At 37.4% G+C, this 13,076-nt stretch overlaps 1 protein-coding gene across 5 annotated transcripts in view; it reads right to left on the bottom strand.

The window, feature by feature from the left end:
• arhgap27 (Rho GTPase activating protein 27) overlaps window positions 1-13,076 on the bottom strand; it is a 57,838-nt gene that overhangs the window by 23,591 nt on the left and 21,171 nt on the right. Inside the window, exons 1-2 of one of the 5 annotated variants that reach the window (XM_049464446.1) lie at window positions 7,591-7,897; window positions 2,434-2,484 (exon numbers count right to left, since the gene is read on the bottom strand). The exons of 3 other annotated variants lie outside the window; for them this stretch is intronic. In XM_049464446.1, the coding sequence (XP_049320403.1) occupies window positions 2,434-2,484; window positions 7,591-7,665 (126 nt within the window). In that variant the 5' untranslated portion in view covers window positions 7,666-7,897. Of the gene's footprint in view, window positions 1-2,433; window positions 2,485-7,590; window positions 7,898-13,076 lie in introns of those variants that run through there. One more of the 5 variants, XM_049464447.1, reaches the window with a different exon arrangement.

Below are 13,076 nucleotides of genomic sequence, written 5' to 3'. Positions count from 1 at the left end.
AAGCTGGCTGAGAAAATCCAGCAGAGATGTGCAAAACTGTCATCTAAGCAAGAGGTTCTACTTTGCATAATCTAAAATATAAACATATTCTGGTTTGTGTAACACTTTTTTGTTTACTTAATAATTATATGTTCTTCATACTTTGGATTACTGTTTGTATTAATCTACAATGCTGATATTTTGAAATCATTAAAAAACACTAAATTTAAGATGTGTCCAAACTTTTAACTGGTACTGCTACTCTACCTGCAGGTTAATTAGGGGGAATAAGTTTGACCCCTTTGCTGATCTGAGATCACCTCTCATCAGTGGCCTAATACAATTCAGTCAACTTTAACTGATCTCCGATCAGCACTTTTACACAGAGAGAAGAATGATAAATATGGGTCATTGTTGGTAAGCAAGCCCATGAAGCATCTGACTCACCACCCAAACACCCACAATCAACTCAATACCTCTAACTCTGCAGGCAGCTGAGTCTAGAAAGCTGTTCAGCTGTACCACAGTAAAGCAGCGCTGATGTGAGAAGGGTCTGTGCAGCCGGGCGGACGACGGAAGTGCCTTATTTGCTCTTTAGTTCGCTTACTAAAAAAAAAACCGTCCTGCAGTCACAGGAAATACACCAGTTTGCGCGAGTTGAGAAGACTACCACCTCAGCCAGGCCACCCTGCTATTCTTGCCATCAGTTGTCCTAATTAAGGGCGGCCGCCCTCGCCTCAGAGCTCTGCCTGAGAGTAAATAAAGAAGTAAACGACCGCAGGCTAAACCACCTAACACTACACTAACACAAACCCCACACACACACAGCTGCTGCTGCTATCTGTTCTCCAGACAACACAACTAAAACTGGGTTACCCATTCTCTGAGTCCTTTTGTTAAAGGAGAACTCCGGTGTAAAAGATGTTGCCATAGTAAGAGCTGCCCAGGGACTATAGATGAAAATTAGCCTTTATGGCTAACTCTGGCTCATTTACAGTTGTTTTCTGTTGATTAATGAGCATTGTTCCTGTCAACTAAATAAATTAAAAAAAAAAGACTGGGTGATACGGGGCTTAATTTTTACCCTGATAAATCGCTTTTTCCACCGTTATCCAGCTCAAAGTAGCTCCACACCTCCTTGCTAGAATCCGGAGAGCCCTGACATTTAAAACGAGGCATTAATGACTTAAAAACAGTGCACAAGAAGCTTATTAAAAAACACTGTTTACACAGTTAAATTATCACTATTTATTAAACGTTTTTGAGTTAAAGAGGAGGAGAAAATAGAATCTGTTTGGTTATAAACACTCATGTGAGTTAAAATAGTTTCATTGCTGCTCTGTTTGTAGCTGCGCTGTTTGGCTTGTAAGCGCTGTGCATTACCGGCTGATAATGGCACTCACAGAACGCCTCTCAGCCAATCAGATTGCAGTGATGAAACTAACTGTGGCATAATCTGGATTAGAACATTATTCAAATATTCACTATTCACTGTATACCTGTAACTCTACCTCTTCACTACTTTACTTTAACTGATGCTCTCAAACACTTTATTAAGAGACAAGAAATTCAAGTAATTAACTCTTGATGAGTTCAGCACAGCTGTTAACTGAAAGCTTGAATTCCAGGTGACTCTACCTCATCAAACTGACTGAGAAAATTCAGCAGAGATATGCAAAACTGATCATCTAAACAAGATGTGCTACTTATAAAACAACAAGACAGCTGTACACCACAGAGTTGGAGGATGTATGGGTCATTGTCGTCTCCCACATAAATATTTTGATATTTTTCCAGTATAGTTTTATGGTTTTTTTTTTTTTTTTTTTTTCACATTTTTAACTGAATCAGATTTGAATAATAATAATTATATATACTTCCATCAGTGTCAACTTAAATTTAGACATTTTTTTATGAAGTAATTAAGGGACATTTTCTAAAGTACAGTACAGTGTCTTGCAAAAGTGTTCATACCCCTTGAACTTTTTCTCACATTTTCTCACCTTTCAACCACAAACTTAATTGCATTTTAGGCAGGCAGCTAAGCCTGGTTCATACTTGATGCGTTGCAAAAACAAACAAACACAGAGACACGACTGCACATTAATCGCCATGTTAAAAAAAATGACAAAAATGTCAGTGGTGTGCTCACTTTTGTGAGATGCTGGGTAATTTATTTTCATGCTATGACCTCATGTAGCAACATGCAAAATGAAGTTTGCTTGTTTATTTGATGTTTCTGGAGATAAGTGGTAAAACACTGAAACACACTGTTATGATCAATCAGCACATGTGAATGAACTGAATGCAGATTTCTGTTCAGAGTTCAGAGTTCAGAGTGCTGAAGGTCTGAGAGAAAAAGATGCAGATGAGACTGACGACAGTGAGGGTGAAGAACGAGTCGTACAGGAGCTCTGGGAACTGGAGTCCACAATTCTGCAGTTCAGACCTCACCTGTACTCCCAGCAGAGCCCTCCGAGAATATACACCACTCCTGAAGTACCTCTGAGAGAGAGAGACAGAGAGAGAGAGAGAGAGAGAGAGAGAGACAGGGAGAGAGAGCCAGCGACAGAGAAACAGGTAGACAGAAGACAGTGAAAGGTAAAATGGTGTAGGGAAAAAGATACACAAATGTAAAGAAACAACGAAGAAAAGAAGAGATGCAGAAAGACACACAAACCGACACAGAAAGAGAGAGAAAGACAGACAAACATAGGCAGACAGAAGAAATTGACAGGTAAAATGTTGAGGGAAAGACACAAAGAAGAAAAGAAAAGAGGCAGACAGACAGAGACACAGAAAGATCCAGACAGATTGACGACAAACAGACAAACAGAGGCAGACAGTGGAAGGTAAAAATGGTGGGGGGAAAATATACACAAATGAGAAGAAACAAAAAGGGAAGAAAAAGGAGGCAGATAGACAAACAGACAGACAGACAGACACATAAAAAGACAGACAAACATAGGTAGACAGAAAACAGTAAATGTAACATTTTGGGGGGAAAGATACACAAGTAAAAAAAACAAAGAAAAAAGAAAAGAGACAGACAGATACAGGTCAGACAAATAGACAGAAAGAGAAAGAAAAAGACAGAGAGACAGACAAACATAGGCAGACAGAAGACAGTGGAAGGTAAACATTGAGAAGAAAAAAGATACACAGATGGAAAGAAACAAATAAGGAAGGAAATGAATCAGACACACAGACAGTAAATTTATGCAAAATGAAAGAATAAAACAGACACAAAAGAAGACAGGAAGACATAGAGAGTAACAGAAAGAGAGAGTAAAACAAAAAGAGGAACAAAAAGAAAGAGAGTGAAATAAATGACCAAAAAGACAGACGTAAGTAAAATATGACAGAAGAGACACACAGAGGAAGGAAAGAAAGAAAGAAAGAAAGAGACAGAAAAACATAGGAGGACAGTGGGAAGTAAAAGTAGAGGTAATTGTGGAGGAACAAGATACACAGATGGAAAGAAACAAATAAAGAAGGAAAACAGACAGTGAATTAATACAAAATGAAAAAATAAAACGGACAGAAAAGAAGACAGACATAGAGAGTGACAGAAAGAGAGAGTAGAAACAAATAAAACAGTGAGAAATAGAGCACAAAGAAAAAGGCAGGAATGACAGAAAGAAAGAAAGAAAGAAAGATAGAAAGAAATCAGGAGGTGAACAGAAACAGAATTAACGAATAGCCAGTGCTATTCGCTAAAGTTGCACAAAGATAAGAGTAAAAAAAGAGGAGAAGAAAGAAGAGTAAGTGCTTAAGGGAGAATCAGAATTCCCAGACCGGAATGTATGCCACCTTTCTGAAGATAAAATTAGCTGAGCTGAATGCGTCGGGCCACAGAGACAGGCGTATACCCTGCATATGTCACTTTACAAGTAGGCTAAGAGAAAGAGGGATGGAGCAAGAACAAGAGAGAGAGAGAGAGAGTCTGGTAGAGAGAGGAGTGAGGGATGAGTGGGGGACTGACTGACTGAAAATATATAGAGGCCTACTATGTTTCTTTTTCTTTTTCTTTTTTTTTTTTTAGTTTTGGTACCAAGCAAACATTGTCCCTGAGGTCATTCACTATTGGCAGCTGACAACTCGTCACACGCGCGTTATTGATCGGTTCACGCGAGACTGCAGCCTCTGAATGAAGCAGCCAGACAAAAACAGTCCAGTCTAATCAGAGTCAAGTGACCCAAAAGTCACAAGGGAATATCCGAAAGCCTCGGATTGGTCAGCGTTGACCTTTATACGCAAAATCTGCAGACTAGTCAAAAATCTGGCTAAAATCAGGGTAAAAATGTATTGCACAGTGTAACCTCAGCTTTATATGTTTATTAAGTTTATTCAAATTAATATTATTAATTTAAAAAACAGACCTGGAGTAAAAAATGAAAAAAAATGTGTGAAAGTATTAAATTGTGTGAGTTTATTCTCCAACTTAAACTACAAGTTGAGTTGAGTGGAACTCTTTGGTGGTGTAGAGTTTATTTCAGAGTTTATTCCAAGGTGTTGAGGAGCGCGATTGAACTCTAATGGGCTCTAATGGGCGTGTCCCCCAATCCCAGCTCACCATCAGTGTGTAGTCTTGCCCACCAGGGCTTCCTTCATTGTGGTATTTAATGATATTTTATATAATGGTTGTTTGCCTAGTTGACGTGTTGTTGGCTATAAGAGCAAGTTACCTTCTTATCCTCTGCACTGTTAAGTGTAACAAAGTGCTGTAATGCACTGAGAACTGCAATGCTGGATTAAAGTTGAGCCATGCAATGAAAATATATACACTGGTGTACACTTGTTGATTATGAAACTGTTTTTGTTGTCATTTTTACTCCTAAATGTTCCAGATTTTTAAAATGTTAATATTAATGTTTAATAACATACCTTTTTACATTAATTGTTAACGCTGTAAAGGAGTTTATGTTAAAATTAACTCATACAGCTGAGAGCTGTATTTTACTCTAGATGGGATAAATATTTTAACTCCCACAACTCCCAGAAAAGAGTTACTTTAACTCTGTCTTAGAGGGTATTCGAAGGTCACGCATATACACTTAAAATGAGTTGATATTAACTCTCAGGGAGTTGTACAATTAAATCAATACAAAGATGATTTAGCACAGATTCCCAGTAAATCATAGAATTAATACAAATGTGCTATTTCAAAATACACTCAAAGTTTTTAAGTAAATTTTACATGGCCAGTAACATTCATCTGCACCACGTTATGGAATCATACTATTTTGTACTCATACTAAGTTGTAGAACAAGTGACAACAATTGTACAGTCAAGTGACCCAAAAGTCACACGGAGTGCCCGAAAGGCTCAGTTTGCTCATTATTGACCTTCATATGCACTGCTAGCTTCTTTATTCAGGCTGCTGTTGTGTTTTGATGGTGTCTGATTTACTGGCTCATATCGGCTGTGACCTATACAGCATCCTGTGAGTGTGTGTTTCGATAAAAGCTCCTCCATAGTCTAAAGGGAACCTACGCACACTTGCTGTGATACTGTATTTGCACCAGGGAGTGTCTCAACAGGAAGAGACTGCTGACTAGCTAACAATAACACAACCAAGATACGACCTCACTGTGAGATATCTACCAAAAGAACGATACAGATAAGTGCAGCCCAATGCTGTGGCTTTCCAACAGAAGAATACGGCTAAATACGGCCATTTCTACAACTCAAACTCAAACTATAGGCCTTAGAAGTTCCTTTCTAACACCTCCTTTCTTCAATGCAACAAATACGCAACAGCATCATGGCAGAATCACCCCAGTGGAACTGACATGATATGTGGAGGTGTGTGCATGGGCAAGTTACTTCACAACTTCCTGCTTTCGAAAGCTTTACCGTAACATAGTGCAGCTTATTAAAAATACAACAATCCAACACAAATGTACATGAAGTTGTAACATCACTCCATATTTTACTTTTTAAACTTATCTGTGGGATTATTCATGATTTAAAGTTAAGCCAGTGCTTTTACACAGTTGTAGGAACAAAAACAACATTCTCAGAAGCCTCAGAATCACATTTACCACCTAAATTTTGCCACGTAAACCCAAAAGCCTTTTTAACAGGGTTCATACACATTTTTACCAATACATTTTTTTGAGTTTTTCAAGACTTTTTCTTTTCATGCCTTCAAGGCAAATTTTCATGACCATACGATTTTTTAAAACATCTGTGCAGACATGGCTAATAAAACCAAAAATCAACTAAAACTATAAAAAAAATATATTTTAGTAGGTCTACAATGAATCAGATAAAATGATGACACAGATCCTGAGAGCTCCATTTTTTGGGGCTAAATTACTGAATTAACTCTAAGTTGACCTATTTCTCAGCTCAAAATTGATTTTCTCCATCGATTAACTGAAAAACAAAAAATTGTAGACCAAATTTCCATTACTTCTCCAAAACTTTTTGGGCCTGGAAATTGCTGTTTTCATATTTCAAAAATTTTCCAGGTTTTTAAAGATCGTACGAACCCTAGCTTTAAGTGTGGTCATGGGTGAGATGAAGGAGTCATCATGGTTTGTAACTTACAGACTGCAGAAGGAGCTGAAGGTGAGTAAGTAGTTTTTGTAAGCTGTGCCACCTTATATTAATGTGTTTCATTGTTGCTACTGCGTCATTTAAGGTGGAACATTTAAGTAAAATCATATCATGCCTTAAAACTTAAAAACCTAACCTAAAAACTGTACAGAAATTGCACTCCTTTTTAATGTCCAGTATTCATAGGCATTGAGAGCCATGAAGCAGCAGAGCTACAGAACACACTATACAAGATTAAACTACACTCAATATTTGGGTCAAAAAATTCTAAATTACATTTTTTACTGGCTCCAAATGTGTCTGCATCCCAAACTCACTTGACAATTCTCTCTCCAAGTGTCAAATTTGATTGATGTAACATCTGCAGACTAGTAAAAAAAAACTGGCCAAAATCAAGATAAAACTTGATTGCACTTGATTGTGTTACCAATTAAATTAAACCAACATGTCCACACGCTTAAAGGGGAAATCCAAAGAGTTAACTATGTTGTACTTTTAAACCAATATGAAGATGATGTAATACAGATGTCCACTAAGTCATAGAATTAAAACAAATTTACTATTTCTAAGTAAACTCAAAGTTCTTTCAAGTACATTTTACATGGACAGTAGCATTCATGTCCATCACATTATAGAATCATACTATTTCCTTTGTTGTAGAACACGTAATAGAAAAAACAACAACAACTACCTGATTGTACAGTTAAAACAACATGTTCACTATATTATAAAATAAAACCACTACAAACACATTCATGATTTTACTGAATCAGCTCGTCCACCAAGCTATAGATTCACTAAATTGTAAAAGCAACCCTGATAAGATAATCTGTAAATCCAAGAATCAATATGTCAACAGATGATGCTCTTCATACTCTTCAACATCATGAGTCATCATGAGTGTCAAATCAACACGTCCAACTTTCCAAAAGAGTCAAAAATCATCACATTTTTACGCCAAGTCACAGACCCAGTCGGGTTTCGGAAATCAAATCAACATGTTGACAAAGCTGAAGCAGCATTGTTTGTTGTGGGTGACCTACCTGAGGATCCAGAGAGTAGGCCATAGCTGTTTTTGGCCGAGAGCTAAACCGCACCTTGGAGTAATAGTCCACCATGGTTCCAGTTTCAGAAGCTCCAAATCTTAAAGACGTTTAAAACCAGGACTCTCGCTACCTTACAGCCAGAGCAGTGTGGAGAGGAGTGACCCTGAGCTCCATGAAGAGTCTCGCTAACTTTCAAACACGCACTGAAACAAGAGCATCCTCACCAGGCTGGGTCTGCAGCGGCTGTGGACGAAAAAACGAGAACTGCCGGCTCAGAGAGAGCGGGGGAGGGGGGAAGCCAGAGCGAAAGAGACAGAGAAAGAGAGAGAGAGAGAGAGAGAGAGAGAGAGAGATAGAGGACGATAAACTGAGAGAGAAAGAGAGAGAGAGAAAGAGAGGTGGGTGGCAGCATGTCAACAAAGAGAATGAATGAAAAAGGAGGAAAAGAAAGAGATGGTTCAGATGAAAAACTTTGGGTTGAGAAGACTTCTCTTCCTGTCAGATATGATAAAGAAAGTTGTCCCCAATCAGACAGCAGCTAAAAGGCACGGACAGTTCACTGGTGGTGCGTTTCAAAGAGGAAGCTTTGAGCTATTGAAAACCGTTTCCCCTCAGTCAGTCTCTCACTGAAACAGTTGTGTGTAAAACAAATCCATTTTTTTTTAATCCCACACCACTGAAAAGGAGTACTCTCGAGTTTCGCCCCAACCGAAGCCTTTCACTGAAGCTTCACTTGTTTCCTCTTCTCGTGATTTCACCATCTCAAAGCCATTCTTAATGTCCATGTGTCAATAAACTCCAGTCATGCTAGAGTTCACCATGTCTGTCAGACTGAAATACAGTAGCATGTAGTGCTGGGCGATATGGGAAAAATCATATATCACGATATGGAATTTTTTTTACATCACAATAACGATATACATCATGATATGCCACATTTGAGTAAGTTTTCAGTTATTCTTCGAAAAATATGATAAAATAATATTATTGCTTACTTTTTTCCAACTTTATTTCAAAGTGACATTAAACCAAACTTCCACAAATGAGAATTACTACCTTTTAGTGTAGCAATATATTTATATGTATCCAATGAAAACAGATGAGGTAGATGCAGTAGCTATTTTTTTAAAAATTATACAGGTATTTAAATTTATCAAAGTTATCAAAATAAACTCAATTAACATTTTTTAAAGTGTCCATCAAATAACGTAAAGCAGCGTCACGTCGCAAAACCACATTATGAAGCTTTTTTTGCGAAGATTACTTTATTATCACTTATATAAACCGAGTTTATACAAAGTGACCACGCCAAAACATTTCATCATAGCCTACTTTATATATTTGCATGAATAATTGATGAAATTACTGTAGAAATGATAGGGATGATAGAAGGTAGCACGTTAGACACTTTTCTATCGTCCCCACGATATTTATCGTCATATCGCACAGCACTAATAGCATGAAAACATTTGGGTACCCTTGATCATTTTCGTGACTTTCCTTAATGTTTATAAATCATTGGTTGTTCAAATCAGCAATTTCAGGTAAATACTGTATATCAAATAGCATCCATCCATCCATCCATCCATCAAACTCCTCACAGACAGGGATCAGAGGAAGAATGAAAAAAAAAATCAGCCAGATCTTAACGTGATTATTTTAAGTTTATTTGTTTTTATCAAGCAGTTATCTGCCAATGCTGATATGATTTCAATATAGGGGTGTGCCACATCATATCGTACACGATAATACCGGCAAAATCTTTCAACATCGTGTTCAATATTATACTCTGAAATATCGTGCCATATCACTCATCCCTAATTATCACATCAGGGTACTATTTTTTTGCTGTTTTTTAGCAAAAGAAAAATTCACACTGTTCTCATTTCCCATTATATATCTACTAGAGACAGATTATATCTGTTCAGTATCATTTATTTTACTTTAATCCTGCATATATGGAGATATGTAGAGCACATTATTAGTACCATGACATTCTGGATCATTGAGTTCTGTTACAAATCTTATTAATTCAGTTTTTCGTCATATCGCCAAAAGTATCGTTATTGCGAAATTACCAAAAAATATTGTGATATAATTTTAGAGCCATATCGCCCACCCCTATTTTAATACCACTGTAAATTTCATAAACATATCAAGCAAGTGAGCAACTTTTTGGTTCTGCAGTTGGAAACTAGAGTATGATAGACTTCAGATAATATTTAATAATATATATATATATAGAAAGTAGCATGTCAGACAGCAACCACCGGCGCGCGCAGAGCTGCGTGTGGGCATGCTTTTGGAGACACCATTTGTAGGCGTGTGTGTTTCCAAACAACCAGACATACACACACACACACACACACACACACACACTTCCTCTTAAATAAAATTTCCCCTAGAAAAGCAGGGGGAAGGTCACAGCACGGGCAGATTAGTAATCATATTGGTTCCACTTTAAAATAAGACTACCTTTATAAAGGGTTTATAAATGGTTTACAATTATTTAATTAATGATTACTAATTAGGCTGTAAATGCGTTAAAAATCATTAATAATCAGTTATAACATATATTATATATAATTGCCCTTTCTACGTTCGTGTTATAACTGATTATTAATGATTTTTAGGGCATTTACAACCTAATAAGTAACCATTAGTAAACTAATTGTAAATCATTTATAAACACTTTATAAAGGTAGTCTTATTTTAAAGTGGTACCATCATACTACAGGCTGTGCTGATCTTCTGCCCCAGGAGTAAGAACCAAGTTAATGGCGCTTAATCTTTTTAAAGCCTGAAGTATCAAAATTGAGCAGAAAATATATAAAAAAAAAATATATATATATATATATATATATATATATATATATATATATATATATATATATATATATATATATTCAGTTATTATATTTATTTCAGAAGTTCCAGGAACAATCCTACACAGGAAAAGCTGCTGCTGTCTAAATCAGGCTCTGTGATGCAGCCGTAGTTTGTTATTCAAATATTCAGCGAAAGTCTAAACCTGCTTAACCTTACTACAAAAACACCCTGTGTTTCTGATCCACCACCACCAAACTGAGCTCCCTCTCAACACACACACACACACACACACACTGAACAATCCACAGCATCTCTCAGCCAATAGCTGCTAAGATGTTTGGCGAACAACTAAAATTTATTTGATTTAACCCACTAAAATGCATTTTTATTAATCAGTTATCAGGTTATTAGGTTTTAGGCTTATTATTTAATTATTAATCATAAGGCTTATTACTCTGTTATTAATGTTAAGGCTTAGTATTTCAATATTAATGCTAAGATTTACTATTTCATCATTACTGTTAAACTTTAAGTTATTTAAGTTATCCTTCTGTTCTTAATCAGCAATAAATAGCAAGTGAGTAGAACTACCTCACTAATGTACTTAAGTACTAAAATGCTGTATCTGTATCTACTGGAGTATTATAAACTACTTACACAATACCTAAGTACTTCTACTGAAGTGTGGAGCTTAAAGAACACATTTACATTTCTATTCAAGTCACTATATAAGTGACTACTAGCACTTTTACTTTTTCTCAGGTCTGGATCTCTAGTATTTTATAAATGTCTGTTATTCAAGTTATAGTTTATTACTCTTACTATTTTTGTGATTTATTACTTGGTTATAGGCCTTAAGGTGTATAACTCTTTGTGTTTTAGGATATAAAAGTTAACAGAGCCAACAGCATCACTCCAGCTGACGTCACCTCCTGCACCCAGCCTGCGCACAAGGATGTGGCACAATTTAATAAGATTATAATCAGAATAATCTCAGGGGGAATTTCCTTAGTGAAGTCACTCGCAAGAACAGCTGCCTTAAATACTCTGACACCAAATCAGAGAAAGTACAGAACATACAGAACACCCAGGACGTCCAACTCCTTCTAACTCTGCTAACAGTCAATGAAAACCACAAGATTTGTGCTACTTTTAATTGTTAGCAACATTAATTAGAGATGCACCACTATATGGGAATTGTGGGCTAATTCTGCTATCTGACTAGAGCTGCACGATATATCGTTTAAGCATCGTGATTGTGATGTGTGTATACGCAATAGTCACATTGCAGGACGTGTGATGTCACTTCAGGTAATTAAATCAAACACGTCATGTTGCAGTGTTTTAATTCTTGACACAAGAAGTAGATACACAGAGCTGTCTCTGTGTCTGTGTGAGTGACAGACTGCTGCTGCCTGAGAAGCACGAGAGGAAGGAGTCAACATGAGGTAACCGCATGGCCTTCATCATGCTGTGCTGTTTTCTCGGGTTTTGAGAGCTCGGCTCTGACTCAGCTTTTGTTCGGTCCGGATACGAGACAGCGTGCAGTTGGGGGCGGGGCTGGTGAGGTCATGGATGCCCTGCCTTGTTTAATATAGCGATACATATTGGAGAAAAAAAATTCTTTCCAATATCGTGCAGCCCAATATCCGATATTACACATATCGTCACATCACTATTCAACAAACCAACTGTCCCTTATACTGTGTTAATTTTTTTGATCTATGAACCAACAAAATTTCTCTGAATATACCTGAAATATACTGTTTTTATTTTGACTTTCTCTGAAATTTCAGACGGTTTTGTCTCTTTCCTGTAAAGTTGCTGTTTTGGAGATACTTGCTTTTCATTGGACTGCGATGATACACATACATGCCGAAGCCAACACACACATTTAGAACTTACAGAGAGACAGTTAAACTCTATAACTTTAAAAATAATAAAAATACAAAAATACAATATAAATGTATATAATATAATCAGAAACTCAGAAAATGTTATTTAAATGTTATACAACATTTAACCGGGCGGCACAGTGGCGCAGTGGGTAGCACTTCCGCCTCACAGCAAGACGGCCTGGGTTCGATTCCCGGCTGGGGCAACCCGGGTCTTTCTGTGTGGAGTTTGCACGTTCTCCCTGTGTCTGCGTGGGTTTCCTCCGGTTTCCTCCCACAGTCCAAAGACGGCACGTTCAGGCTAATTGGAACTTGATTGAAATTGCCCCTTAGGTGTGAGTGTGTGAGTGAATGTGTCTGTGTGTCTGTCTGTGTCTGTCTGCCCTGCGATGGATTGGCGGCCTGTCCAGGGTGTATCCTGCCTTCCGCCCGATGCCTGCTGGGATAGGCTCCAGCACCCCCCCGGCGACCCTTCACGGATTAAGCGGTTGACAATGAGATGAGATGAGATGAGACAACATTTAACCACATATAGCAAAGATCATATAGTCATTTATTTGAATATATATTTTACTTATCACTCTCCTACCTATCCCTGCCTCTGAACACGGCGCATCAGTAACAGGAAATCAGGATAATGCAAACTGCGGGACAGTTAAGGATCCATTCATTTCTCAGTGTGGCTGCTGCTAGGATTTCATGCTGTGCAAAGTGTATTTCTATATGTTTATTAATAACAGTGAGTCAGAGTGTTGTAAG

Source organism: Astyanax mexicanus, chromosome 15 (genome assembly GCF_023375975.1).
Source record: "Astyanax mexicanus isolate ESR-SI-001 chromosome 15, AstMex3_surface, whole genome shotgun sequence".
NCBI lineage: Eukaryota > Metazoa > Chordata > Actinopteri > Characiformes > Acestrorhamphidae > Astyanax > Astyanax mexicanus.
Note: the sequence above shows the minus strand (reverse complement) of the source record. Positions and strands in the feature narration are given on the sequence as shown.